At 45.1% G+C, this 15,000-nt stretch overlaps 1 protein-coding gene across 1 annotated transcript in view; it reads right to left on the bottom strand.

The window, feature by feature from the left end:
* Nucleotides 1-15,000, bottom strand: part of SVEP1 (sushi, von Willebrand factor type A, EGF and pentraxin domain containing 1) — a 505,032-nt gene that overhangs the window by 221,638 nt on the left and 268,394 nt on the right. Inside the window, exon 20 of the mRNA XM_069766556.1 lies at nucleotides 12,978-13,069. Within this exon, the coding sequence (XP_069622657.1) occupies nucleotides 12,978-13,069 (92 nt within the window). The remainder of the gene's footprint in view (nucleotides 1-12,977; nucleotides 13,070-15,000) is intronic.

Genomic DNA, 15,000 nt, shown 5'->3' with positions numbered 1-15,000 from the left:
GCCATTCAGATTGATCGGTGTCTGCGCGAGCGCAAAGCTGTGCACCATATGGCAGTATCCTCTGAGCAAAGTCCTGAACCTATGCAATGTGATAGGATTTTGACTAGAATAGAACGGCAGGAATTCAGACGTCAGAATAGGCTGTGTTTTTACTGTGGTGATTCGGCTCATGTTATCTCTGATTGCCCTAAGCGTACTAAGAGAGTCGCTAGGTCTGTTACCATTAGTACTATACAGCCTAAATTTCTCTTATCTGTGACCCTGATTTGCTCATTGTCGTCCTTTTCTGTTATGGCATTTGTGGATTCAAGCGCTGCCCTGAACTTAATGGACTTAGAATTCGCCAGGCGCTGTGGTTTTTCCTTGCAGCCTTTGCAGAGCCCTATTCCTTTGAGGGGCACTGATGCTACACCCTTGGCCATGGATAAACCTCAGTACTGGACACAGATGACTATGTACATGGCTCCTGCACATCAGGAAGATTGCCGTTTTCTGGTGTTGCATAACCTGCATGATGTTGTTGTACTGGGATTTCCATGGTTACAGGAACATAATCCGGTGCTGGATTGGAAAACTATGACTGTGACTAGTTGGGGTTGTCGAGGAGTACATAGTGACGTTCCTTTGATGTTAATTTCCTCTTCCCCCTCTTCTGAGGTCCCTGAGTTTTTGTCGGATTTCCAGGATGTATTTGATGAGCCCAAGTCCAGTTCCCTTCCTTCGCACAGGGACTGTGATTGTGCTATTAACTTGATTCCTGGTTGTAAGTTCCCTAAGGGCCGACTTTTCAATCTGTCTGTGCCAGAGCATGCCGCCATGCAGAGCTATGTTAAGGAATCTTTGGAGAAAGGGCATATTTGGCCGTCTTCGTCACCATTGGGAGCGGGTTTCTTTTTTGTTGCTAAGAAAGATGGCTCCTTGAGACCCTGTATTGATTATCGTCTTCTTAATAAGATCACGGTCAAATTCCAATACCCCTTGCCTTTGCTTACTGATTTGTTTGCTCAGATTAAGGGGGCTAGTTGGTTTACTAAGATTGACCTCCGAGGGGCATATAATCTTGTTCGTATTAAACAGGGTGACGAATGGAAAACTGCATTTAATACGCCCGAAGGCCATTTTGAATACCTTGTGATGCCATTTGGGCTCTCTAATGCTCCATCTGTGTTTCAGTCTTTCATGCATGATATTTTCTGCAATTATCTTGATAAATTCATGGTCGTATATTTGGATGATATTTAGATTTTTTCCGATGATTGGGAGTCTCATGTGAAGCAGGTCAGGATAGTGTTCCAGATCCTTCGTGATAATGCTTTGTTTGTGAAGGGGTCTAAGTGCCTATTTGGAGTTCAGAAGGTTTCTTTTTTGGGTTTTATTTTTTCTCCCTCATCTATAGAAATGGATCCTGTTAAGGTCCAAGCTATTCATGACTGGATCCAACCCACATCTGTGCAGGGTCTTCAAAAATTTTGGGGTTTTGCTAATTTCTATCGCCGTTTCATTGCCAACTTTTCCAGTGTGTTTAAGCCCCTTACTGATTTGACGAAGAAAGGCGCTGATGTGACGAATTGGTCCTCTGAGGCTGTTGAGGCCTTTCAGGAGCTTAAACGCCGATTTACTTCTGCCCCTGTGTTGCGTCAACCGGATGTTTCTCTTCCTTTTCAGGTTGAGGTCGACGCTTCTGAGATTAGGGCAGGGTCCGTTTTGTCTCAGAGGGAGTCTGATGGTTCTTTGATGAAACCGTGTGCTTTTTATTCCAGAAGGTTTTCGCCTGCGGAACGCAATTATGATGTCGGCAATCGGGAGTTGTTGGCTATGAAGTGGGCGTTTGAGGAGTGGCGACATTGGCTTGAGGGAGCTAAACACCGTGTTGTGGTCCTGACCGATCATAAGAATCTGATTTACCTCGAGTCGGCCAAGCGGCTGAATCCTAGACAGGCTCGATGGTCCCTGTTTTTCTCCCGTTTTGATTTTGTGGTCTCGTATCTTCCGGGATCTAAGAATGTTAAGGCTGATGCCCTCTCTAGGAGTTTTTCGCCTGATTCTCCTGGAGTCCTTGAGCCGGTTGGCATTCTTAAGGAGGGGGTGATTCTTTCTGCTATCTCCCCTGATTTGCGGTGGGTGCTTCAGGAATTTCAGGCTGATAGGCCTGACCGCTGTCCAGTGGGGAAGCTGTTTGTTCCTGATAGATGGACAAATAAGGTAATTTCTGAGGTTCATTGTTCAGTGTTGGCTGGGCATCCTGGGATTTTTGGTACCAGAGATTTGGTTGCTAGGTCCTTTTGGTGGCCTTCCTTGTCGCGCGATGTGCGTGCTTTTGTGCAGTCCTGTGGGACTTGCACCCGGGCCAAGCCTTGCTGTTCCCGTGCTAGGGGGTTGCTTTTGCCTTTGCCGGTCCCTGAGAGGCCCTGGACGCATATTTCCATGGATTTTATTTCGGATCTTCCTGTTTCCCAGAAGATGTCTGTTATCTGGGTTGTTTGTGACCGGTTCTCTAAAATGGTCCATCTGGTACCTTTGCCTAAGTTGCCTTCCTCCTCAGATCTGGTTCCATTATTTTTTCAGCATGTGGTTCGTTTGCATGGCATTCCGGAGAATATTGTGTCTGACAGAGGTTCTCAGTTTGTCTCTAGATTTTGGCGGGCCTTTTGTGCTAGGATGGGCATTGATTTGTCTTTTTCTTCGGCGTTTCATCCTCAGACTAATGGCCAAACTGAGCGAACTAATCAGACCTTGGAGACCTATTTGAGATGCTTTGTGTCTGCTGATCAGGATGATTGGGTGTCTTTCTTGCCGTTGGCCAAGTTTGCCCTTAATAATCGGGCTAGTTCGGCTACTTTGGTTTCACCTTTCTTTTGTAATTTTGGTTTTCATCCTCGTTTTTCTTCTGGGCAGGTTGAGCCTTCTGATTGTCCTGGTGTTGATTCTGTGGTGGACAGGCTGCAGCAGATTTGGACTCATGTGGTGGACAATTTGACGTTGTCTCAGGAAAGGGCTCAACGTTTTGCCAACCGCCGTCGGTGTGTTGGTCCCCGGCTTCGTGTGGGGGATTTGGTTTGGTTGTCTTCTCGTCATGTTCCTATGAAGGTTTCTTCTCCTAAGTTTAAGCCTCGGTTTATTGGTCCTTATAAAATTTCTGAAATTATTAATCCGGTGTCTTTTCGTTTGGCTCTTCCTGCCTCTTTTGCAATTCATAATGTTTTCCATAGATCTTTGTTGCGGAGATATGTGGTGCCCGTTGTTCCCCCGGTTGACCCTCCTGCCCCGGTGTTGGTTGAGGGAGAGTTGGAATATGAGGTTGAGAAAATTTTGGATTCTCGTTTTTCGAGGCGGAGGCTTCAGTATCTTGTCAAGTGGAAGGGTTATGGCCAGGAGGATAATTCTTGGGTTGTTGCCTCCGATGTCCATGCCACCGATTTGGTTCGTGCTTTTCACTTGGCTCATCCTGATCGGTCTGGGGGCTCTGGTGAGGGTTCGGTGACCCCTCCTCAAGGGGGGGGGTACTGTTGTGAATTCTGCTCTTGGGCTCCCTCCGCTGGTTGTAAGTGGCACTTTTGTGAGTTCTGCTCTTGGGCTCCCTCTTGTGGTTTCTAGTGGTATGGCTGCTCCTTGGAGTTAGCTGTCATCAGCTGCCTCCACTTATCGTCTCTTCTGCTCGGCTATTTAAGTCTGGCTCTATCTTCAGCCAGTGCCACTTGTAAATGGTTCCTGGTTGGATTCACATCTCTTTGGAGTTCCCTGTTATCCTGACCAGTTCAGCTAAGCTAAGTTTTTGCTTGCCCTTTTCTGTCCATAGATTGTGGACTTATCCATTCTGTGCTTTCTATGTTTGTCCAGCTTATCAGTGTAATTAATTCTGTCTTGCTGGAAGCTCTGGGAGGCAGATTTGCCCTCCACACCTTTAGTCAGATGTGGAGATTTTTTGTAAACACTGCGTGGATTTTTGTAGTGTTTTATACTGACCGCACAGTATTCCATCCTGACCTATCTATATAGTTAGACTGGCCTCCTGTGCTCATCCTGATTTCATTCTGTGTATGTCTTTTCCCTCTCCACTCACAGTCATTATTTGTGGGGGGCTAATCTATCCTTTGGGGATTTTCTCTGAGGCAAGATAGCTTTCCTGCTTCTATCTTTAGAGGTATTTAGCTCTTAGTTAGGAGCATTCCACGGCTACTTCTAGTGTTGTGTTGAGCTTAGGGACTGCGGTCAGTACAGTTACCACTTCCTTCAGAGCTCGTTCCATGTTGCTCCTAGACCACCGTATCATAACACACATCCTCTCAGGCACAGAGCACTGAAGAGCACCCATCTGTCTCTTCACCACCTGCCAAATTGCCCAGGCAGTCAGAGAGCCCAGGACAGGAGCCATCTCTACTTCTGTTCTCTGAATTTCTTGGCTTGGAAAGAGGGAGCCAGCCAAGCAGCATTCAAGAAATGGAGGAAGAGGCAGTATGCAGTGATGCCCAACAGCTTTGTCTCTCTGAATCTGAATAGGCGGGTGGGCCAGTGCCTCCGGTCAGCACACCTCAGTACGCATCTGATGATGAGACTCAGGTGCCACTTTCTGCTGCGTACTGTGCTGCCGAGACTACCCAGGAGAAGCAGTTGTTGGAAGAGAGTAGTGTAGATGATGAGGTCCTTGACCCATTATGGCGTGAGGTACAGGAAGGTGGGAGCAGCTCTGAGGAAAAGATTCCCTGAATGGCCCAAAGAGGGAGAGGGAGGGGGAAGACTGCATTGCCTGTAACCTCCACTTCGGCCCCCATTAGGAGCATGCCTCTTCCAAAAGCCAAAACGGGCGCTCCCAAGACTTGCAGTGCCTGGTCCTTTTTTGACACAGTTGCAGATGACATTTGCTTTGTCAAAAGCAAGCTGTGTAATCAGGAAGTCAAAAGAGGGAAAGTGTCAGCAACCTCAATACCACAAATATGTGGAAACAAGCACGTGGTGGAGTTACAAAAACACACTGAAGACCTAGGCCAACCTACAGCGGCACCTACCACCTCTTCAGCTCGTTTTGTAGCCTCTTCCTCCAGCTCACACACAGCTTGTTCGGCTTTCTCACAGGATCGCCAAGGAAGAACCTCTGGCACTATTGTCCAGAGAAACATTGTAATTCCACCCACAGCACCACGTTCCCAGTCACCCTCACACTCCCAGCCCAGTCTACAGCCATCAGTAGCACAGGCATGGGAGAAAAGGTGGCCATTCTCAGCAAACCACCCCTGAGCACAGGCTCTGAATGCTGGCATTGCAAAACTACTGTCCCTTGAAATGCTGTCATTCAGGCTGGTGGAGACTGACACCTTCCGTAACTTGATGGCATTGACAGTCCCACAATACAACGTGCCCAGCCGCTTTTATTTCAGCAGGCAAGCCGTCCCTGCTTTGCAAAAGCATGTGGAGGAAAACATTAAACATGCACTACTAAATGCCATCAGTAGCAAGATCCACCTCACCACCAATGCGTGGACCAGTCACCATGGACAGGAACAATACCTTTCCCTCACTGCCCATTGGGCAAATGTTGTGGAGCCGGGTACAGATCGTGAGAGTGGCGCTATACGTGTTCTGCCAACTCCAAGGATTGCAGGAATCCAGTCTGTACATATTGACTCCTCCTCATACTCCAGCTCCTCTGAATCAGCGCTGCAGAAGAAGCCATCACAGTCCACCTCCACATGGACCCGTGAACGCTTACCTGTTATGACCGATATGAGCACAGCCATGGCCAAACGTCAACAGGCCATATTGAAATTAATTTCTTTGGGGAATCGAAGCCACACAGCGCAGGAGCTCTGGAATGCCATCAAGCAGGAGAGCGACGTGTGGTTTGCGCCAGCGAATCTCATGCTAGGCATGGTAGTGTGTGACACGGGCCGAAATCTGGTGGCAGCTCTGGGCCTAGGTAACCTCACTCACATCCTATGTCTGGCACATGTGCTCAACTTGGTCGTGCAGAGTTTTTTGAGGGACTATCCGGATCTTGATGCACTGCTGCACAAGGTTCACCTAGAGTGTGCTCACTTGCGGCGTTCCAGCATGGCAATATCGCGCATTGCAGCTCTGCAGTGCTGATTCCACTTTCCGGAACATTGCATCATATGTGACCTATCCACCAGGTGGAATTCAATGTTACATATGTTGGAGCGGTTGTGTGAGCAGCAGCCAGTAGTAATGGAGTACCAGCTGCATCAGGCACAATTAAGTCACACTGCGCGCTGTTCAGACTTCACAACCACAGAGTGCGCCACTATGAAGGACATCTTCCAGGTTTTGCGTGACTTCAATGATTCCACGCGGATGGCGAGTGCAGATGATGCACTAGTGAGCATGACTATCCCCCTTATCTGCCTGCTTGAAAAAACACTGCAAGCGCTAAGGGATGAGGTTGTGGAAGAGGTGGAGTATGAAGAGTCAAAAATGCTATCTGCTTCTGGACAGTCTGCGCAATGTGGTTCCTCACAAAGGCCTAGGCAGGGGACACTTTGTGAGGAGGATGAGGAGGAGTCAATGGAGGAGGAAGACATCTGTCCAGAGGATGGAGCTACACAATTCTCCAGTAGTCAGTATGTAGAGCGAGGGTGGGGTGATGCAAGCAGGCAGAGATCACGCCTCAAGCAGGGGACAGCGTTTCTTCGACAGCTGGCAGTCTGCAGCACATGGTTGATTTCATGCTGCAGTGCCTGAGAAACGACCGCCGCATCGCCCACATTCTCAACATGGCTGATTATTGGGTGTACACCCTCCTAGAAGAAGGTGGAAGGAGATGAGTGAGAGGCGAAGATATGCTCTGCTCATGCCCATGAATCCCAACCCCGCAGTGGGAATAAATCAGAAGACACTGCGGGGTGGGATCTCGGGCAGGGCGGCCGCACAGGCGCAGTCAGCCTGACAACAAATGATGTCAGAAGATGGGCAGCGCTAACTGCACATGCCCAAGGGATAATATAACAGCCAGAATATAAGAGGTAGAACGGCACTAGGGTAGAGCAATTCCAGGTAGATAGGACTATTAGCGGACAGCTATGTGTTCAGGCGCCACAATCGCTAAGGGGACCGGTGCTCAGCATAAACGTCCACAAAGTAATCCAAGTATAATAGAAGAGAAGAAAAAATGCGGCACTCACCCCGAGATAGCTGTGAAGATTGTGGTCTTTTATTGGAGAACAAATGAAAATAACATCTGTCAGGACATCATGTATGTACGAGGGTGCGGTATAGGAGCTCGGACGACAGCCGTTTCGCACACGCAGGTGCTTCGACGGGTCCGGACCCGTCGAAGCACCTGCGTGTGCGAAACGGCCGTCGTCCGAGCTCCTATACCGCACCCTCGTACATACCTGATGTCCTGACGGATGTTATTTTCATTTGTTCTCCAATAAAAGACCACAATCTTCACAGCTATCTCGGGGTGAGTGCCGCATTTTTTCTTCTCTTCTATTATACTTGGATAACATAACAGCGCAGGCTCCGGTACAGATTCAAACAACGCAGAGGAGGTGGCGCCCGGCGCCAAGGGGGTATGAATGACGGCTGTGCTGCATCTCAGTAAGAAGGAAAATCCCACCTTCTGGACGGTTTCACGGTATGAGGGGGCACATTTTATAAGTGTTAATTTCAGCATGTGAAAGGAGCATAAGTAAAAGAGCCACCTTTTCCTTGTGCAGCATTAGTGCTGGACAAGGTGTTTTTTTAGTTACAAATGCCTGGGGGGGGGGTTAAAGGTTCCCTTTCAACTTGCTCCAATTAGGCCTCAGCCTACACTATGTTTCTCATGTAATCCCTGGGCTCCAACACCGCCAGTTGCTGCTCAGAAGTGTCTATGGCACGGGCACTCCCTCCTGCCCAGCCCGGTACCAGCACGTCAGCTGTTTCCAGGTAGTGTGAAGGTCACTTTGCCTCCAATACGTTTTCCTGTCGGATTGTGGTTGGGTTAGCCAACTCTATGGTGCCTGCAGTTTAAGTGCTTCCTATGTGGGCTGGTTCCGTAGTGCCAATAGGACAAGCTCCCCCTGTAGGACTTTGGGTTTTCGGTAACTATGGCCGGCTCGCGACCTAGAAATTTTTTTTTTCCTGTGGACCTTCTGCTGCCTACCTGAGTTCCAGCACCATTAGCTGGTTCTTAGGAAGGCAATCTTGAATAGATCCCCCTGGTGCAAGTACCGTCAGCTGGTTCCAGGCAGAGCCCTTGGCTTAGGTGCCTCCTTCTGGGTATCCGAGTTCCACCAACATCTGGTGGTCCTTGGTAGTGCTTTCTGGCATGGGTACCTCCTGCTTAGTAACCGGGTTCCAGTACCGTCAGCTGGTCCTCGGTAGTTTCATTGGCACTTGTACCTTCTGCTACCCATCCGGGTTCCAGTACCATCAACTGGTTCTCGGCAGTGTCTTTGGCTCTTGTACCTTCAGCTCCCCATCCTGGTTCCAGTACCATCAGCTGGTTCCAGGCAGAGCCTTTGGCTTAGGTGCCTCCTTCTCGGTATCCGAGATCCACCAACATCTGGTGGTCTTTGGTAGTGCTTTCTGGCACGGGTATCTCCTGCTTAGTAACCAGGTTCCAGTACTGTCAGCTGGTCCTCGGTAGTTCCATTGGCTCTTGTACCTTCGGCTACCCATCCTGGTTCCAGTACCGTCAGCTGGTTCCAGGCAGAGCCTTTGGCTTAGTTGCCTCCTTCTGGGTATCCGAGTTCCACCAACATCTCGTGGTCCTTGGTAGTGCTTTCTGGCACAGGTACCTCCTGCTTAGTAACCGGGTTCCAGTACCGTCAGCTGGTCCTCGGTAGTTGCATTGGCTCTTGTACCTTTGGGTAGCCATCCAGGATCCAGTACCATCAGCTGGTTCTCGGCAGTTCCTCAGCCTTCTTGTACCTTCTGCTACATTTCCAAGTTCAATACCCTAAAGATGATGACCCTGAAGACCACCCTGAAGATGACGACCCAGGAGACGACAACCCCTGAGACGACGACCCTGGAGATGACGACCCTGAAGAACGAGAAGCAAAAGAACAAGAAGCTGCAGAACAAAGAGCAGAAGAACATTACGCATAAGACTAAAAATCAGAGCAAAAGATATTATCTAAATTATAAGCAGAAGAAGACTAAGCAGTGTATGGGGGTGAGCCCGTTCCTCCTCGTGGTGCCCGTGACAAAAAACCTGCTGCTGCAGGCCAAACTGAGCGCGGACAAATCCTGTTGTAAATCGTTTGTGACAGGCAGAACGAATGTGTAATCTTCAAACTTTTATAGATAACAACTACAGAAAGGCCTGTCACAAATAAGAATATGATGAAGAATATGAAGAAGATGAAGAAGTTGAATATGAAGAAGAATAATAGTTGAATAAAAAGAATATGAAGAATGTAAAAAAAAGAAAGGATAATAGGAAGAAGGTGAAGAAGATGAATAAGGTGACAGAGAAGTTGATGAAAAAGATGCTGCTACTGAGGATGATGAAGAAGAAAGTGTGGGAGAAGTAAAAAAGAAGGTGAAGAGCATGGAAGTAGTGAAACATAAATATCTGACAAAATATAAAAATCTTAACATAGTCAATATCTTTGTAACTCCAAAGATCTTAAAAAAAATTCCTGCTATTCCATTTGATTGGCCTAAACCTCTATGCCTTTAATGTCTCCTCCACCTCCCCCAATACATCCTACATTATTCTTAGTTGTTTTCCTTCATGTTGAATTAACCTACAAGGAAAGAAAGGGTTTATTTTAATTCCGATATTTTTGTCCCATTAACTTGCATTGGTATCTCGTATAGGTGTCGGCGATATCCGATATTTTTTCAATATCGGCCGATACAATCCGATACCGATACTTCTGGATACCGGAAGGAATCGCTCAACACTACTCCTTAGTGTTAGTATAACCTCTAACATGGGGATATATAGGGATTAGTGATGAGCGAGTATACTCGGTACTCGAGATTTCCCGAGCACGCTCGGGTGTCCTCCGAGTATTTGTAAGTACTAGGAGATTCAGTTTTCTGTGCTGCAACTGAATGATTTACATCTGTTAGCCAGCACAAGTACAAGTGGGGGTTGCATGGTTGCTAGGGAATCCCCACATGTACTTATGCTGGCTAACAGATGTAAATAATTCAGCTGCGGCACAGAAAACTGAATCTCCTAGTACTTACAAATACTCGGAGGACACCCGAGCGTGCTCAGGACATCTTGAGTACCGAGTATACTCGCTCATCACTAATAGAGATTCCATAAGCATCCATGATTTTAGGTAGCTCAGGGGACAATAAATATATTTTTTATCCCCTTCACCCTTGGGCCATTTTTCATTTTTGTGTTTCTGTTTTTGGCTCCCCTTCTTCCCAGGGCCATAATTTTTTATTATTTTTCTGTCAATATGACAATTTGAGGGCTTGTTTTTTTTGCGGGACAAGTTGTACTTTTGAACGACATCATTGGTTTTATCTATATACAGTGGGGCAAAAAAGTATTTAGTCAGTCAGCAATAGTGCAGGTTCCACCACTTAAAAAGATGAGAGGCGTCTGTAATTTACATCATAGGTAGACCTCAACTATGGGAGACAAACTGAGAAAAAAAAATCCAGAAAATCACATTGTCTGTTTTTTTAACATTTTATTTGCATATTATGGTGGAAAATAAGTATTTGGTCAGAAAAAAACAATCAAGATTTCTGGCTCTCACAGACCTGTAACTTCTTCTTTAAGAGTCTCCTCTTTCCTTCACTCATTACCTGTAGTAATGGCACCTGTTTAAACTTGTTATCAGTATAAAAAGACACCTGTGCACACCCTCAAACAGTCTGACTCCAAACTCCACTATGGTGAAGACCAAAGAGCTGTCAAAGGACACCAGAAACAAAATTGTAGCCCTGCACCAGGCTGGGAAGACTGAATCTGCAATAGCCAACCAGCTTGGAGTGAAGAAATCAACAGTGGGAGCAATAATTAGAAAATGGAAGACATACAAGACCACTGATAATCTCCCTCGATCTGGGGCTCCACACAAAATCCCACCCCGTGGGGTCAGAATGATCACAAGAACGGTGAGCAAAAATCCCAGAACCACGCGGGGGGACCTAGTGAATGAACTGCAGAGAGCTGGGACCAATGTAACAAGGCCTACCATAAGTAACACACTACGCCACCATGGACTCAGATCCTGCAGTGCCAGACGTGTCCCACTGCTTAAGCCAGTACATGTCCGGGCCCGTCTGAAGTTTGCTAGGGAGCATTTGGATGATCCAGAGGAGTTTTGGGAGAATGTCCTATGGTCTGATGAAACCAAGCTGGAACTGTTTAGTAGAAACACAACTTGTCGTGTTTGGAGGAAAAAGAATACTGAGTTGCATCCATCAAACACCATACCTACTGTAAAGCATGGTGGTGGAAACATAATGCTTTGGGGCTGTTTCTCTGCAAAGGGGCCAGGACGACTGATCCGGGTACATGAAAGAATGAATGGGGCCATGTATCGTGAGATTTTGAGTGCAAACCTCCTTCCATCTGCAAGGGCATTGAAGATGAAACGTGGCTGGGTCTTTCAACATGACAATGATCCAAAGCACACCGCCAGGGCAACGAAGGAGTGGCTTCGTAAGAAGCATTTCAAGGTCCTGGAGTGGCCTAGCCAGTCTCCAGATTTCAACCCTATAAAAAACCTTTGGATGGAGTTGAAAGTCCGTGTTGCCAAGTGAAAAGCCAAAAACATCACTGCTCTAGAGGAGATCTGCATGGAGGAATGGGCCAACATACCAACAACAGTATGTGGCAACCTTGTGAAGACTTACAGAAAACGTTTGACCTCTGTCATTGCCAACAAAGGATATATTACAAAGTATTGAGATGAAATTTTGTTTCTGACCAAATACTTATTTTCCACCATAATATGCAAATAAAATGTTAAAAAAACAGACAATGTGATTTTCTGGATTTTTTTTCTCAGTTTGTCTCCCATAGTTGAGGTCTACCTATGATGTAAATTACAGACGCCTCTCATCTTTTTAAGTGGTGGAACTTGCACTATTGCTGACTGACTAAATACTTTTTTGCCCCACTGTATTATATTATACTGTTCAATTGTTTTCCCTTTTCTTACTAGAATTTAAACATTGTAGATTCAAACTGAAAGTAGCAAAATCATGAAGGAACACATAGAAACAGGGGGTGAAGAAATAAATGTGAAACCAACCAGAATATGTGGTAAACTTCAAAGTGCCCCCTTTTACTTTGATAACTGCTTTACACACCTTTGTGTTTGTCTACTGCCAGGTACAGCCGAACAGCTCTTGTTATCTGAATACGAACACCACAGCTCCATCATAGTGGCTGCTGTGGAGTACTGCAGATCACCACATATTTAAGCAACAGGAGTGGTGGTACAAGACACCGGTGGTATTGGGCGAGATTCTGTTCCACCCTATACACTGTTTCCATCTGGTCCAACAGCTAATCAGGTTGGACCCCTCCACTAATCTGACCTCTCCTAAGAAAGTCATCAATGTTAAAGTGGTCAACAACTCCTTGAAAGCAGAAAATGTGGGCCAGCAACATGTAGTTGTTATAGTTATTATTTTGTGTGATAGAGGATAAATGTTTCTTTTAAATGAATGCAAATCATATTTCTGTATTGTGTTTTGGGTAAGTGCATTGTTTGTATTTCAATCTTACGGAATCCTACTTTGCTGCGCTAGGTTATTGCTTCTTGTCACATATAGTGCACATACATCATGCGGAATGCGTCCGAAGGCGTTCTCAGCGAGGCAGAGCGCTATTGTTTTATTGAGCTCCACACTACTTATCACTGGAATTAAATCTGGAGGCTTTGACTTTAATATTAAAGCATTGATTCAGGTAAAGAGGTTACACTTACATTAACGTTATGCATTAGTTGCTTAGCTTTGCTAATGTATTCAATACACTTCCTTTATCTGACTTTATGGCTAGGCCATTAGACGGAGCAAAATGAAACAAATCGTATCCTTGCCTGACTGCTGACTTTGTATTTGCCGTTGACATTTTGTGGAGAAATGGGAATCATTACGCTTTCCTCTGCTGCCGAGAAGCTGGAGCCAAAACCTACAAAATAACATTTTGAGAAACACATGTTATCAATCTTGAGATTAGTTACAACATCTGTGATTAAAGCAAATACCAACTCTCCTTCCCTAGCTTTGGAGAAAGGGTGCTGCTCGCTAAATGGCTATATTATTGCCAGTTGGCTCTGTTGCCACATTCTGTGTACATATAGCTTTCCTTTAGTAATACATAGTTAATAGCCAAAACCCAGGATTCTACACATTTCTGCGTGCCTGCGGAGAACTGGCAGATATATTGCGATCTCCCATCAGTTATGTCCCTCACTACTTTAATAATTATAATAAAGGCAAATAATAAACAATGAAAAACATGATTCCTCCTCTCTGAATGGCCACTTTCCGCTGATATAAAAATAAATGATATGTGAAATGTATTTCCTTCCATTGTTACAAAAATAGACTAACCTCTAATGACAGCCATAGCTCTATGTTTAATTGTATAGTCTAATCATATACAAGAAAAAAAAGTAATAAAATAAGTAATACAATCTAACATATGAATATGATATAATGAACCCTCACTCACATACAACACACTGCCTGCAATTTCTCAGATTAAAAGGAATACTATAACTCAGTCTTGAGCAAGGTGTACATTAGTTCATACCTTTTTAATGATGCTCTTCCCTAATTTACAGGAAATCTTGTTCTTTTCTTTTCCTAAGTTTGTACAACTTATGTGAATATTTTCTATATTTTTACACATTTGTTGGCTCACTGGTATTTTCAAAGAACCATTTTTTTTGTATACCATCATTAAAGGGACACTGTCAGCTGAATTTGGAGGGAACAATCTTCAGCCATGGAGGCGGGGTTTTGGAGTTTTTGATTCACCCTTTCCTTACACGCTGGCTGCATGCTGGCTGCAATATTGGATTGAAGTTCATTCTCTGTCCTCCATAGTACACGCCAGCGCAATGCAAGATTGCATGTACTACGGAGGACAGAGAATGAACTTCAATCCAATATTGCAGCCAGCATGCAGCCAGCGTGTAAGGAAAGGGTGAATCAAACACCCAAAAACCCCGCCTCCATGGCTGAAGATTGTTCCCTCCAAATTCAGGTGACAGTGTCCCTTTAACAATATTTGCTTAGGAAGATCAATAACATGGAAATAATGATCTTCGGATGACAACCTCATCTTGTTAAAAAAGACTATTAGGCTAAGTTCACACATCCATATTTTTGGTCTGAGTGCTGTCCGTGAAAAAAAAAAAAGACTTATGGAATATAAATCTATACAATTATAGAATATATCACTTATAGCATCTTCATAGAATAGTAGAATGCTAGAGTTGGAAAAGACCTCCAAAGTCATGTGGTGCCTAGAACTGGACACAGTATTCAAGATGAGATCTAACCAAGGAGGTGTAGAGGGGGATAATTACTTCACATGATCTAGACTCCAAGCTTCTCTTAATACATCCTAGAACTATGTTTCCCTTTTTTCCTGCTGCATCACACTGTTGACTTATGTGCAGTCTGTGATCTATTAGTACACCCAAGTCTTTTTCACATGTGCTGTTGCTTAGTTCTATTCCTCCCATTCTGTAGATGTAATTTTAATTTGTATTGTCCAGATGTAGAATCTTGCATTTCCCCCTGTTAAATATCATTCTATTAGTCTATTATAAATAATTAGTATTACTTGGACCAATGTTATTCAATAAGGCTGTTCAAATTATACCTTTTTCACTGCCCAAATATCACTGTGTTTTGGATGAGACTTGCTTATTCACGTTTATGGGTGTGCATAAAAAATCGGATGTCAAATGGATCGACTGTCTAGCATCCAATTTTTATGAATACATTGCAATTCTTTAACATAGTAAACAGTTTTTGGTCTTGTAAAATGAACTTACTGCTGGTGAATACAAAACACATGTAACTTTTTAATATGCCTGTGTGAAC

This window comes from Ranitomeya imitator, chromosome 1 (assembly GCF_032444005.1).
Source record: "Ranitomeya imitator isolate aRanImi1 chromosome 1, aRanImi1.pri, whole genome shotgun sequence".
NCBI classification, from domain to species: domain Eukaryota; kingdom Metazoa; phylum Chordata; class Amphibia; order Anura; family Dendrobatidae; genus Ranitomeya; species Ranitomeya imitator.
This window is presented reverse-complemented; position numbering and strand designations above follow the sequence as displayed.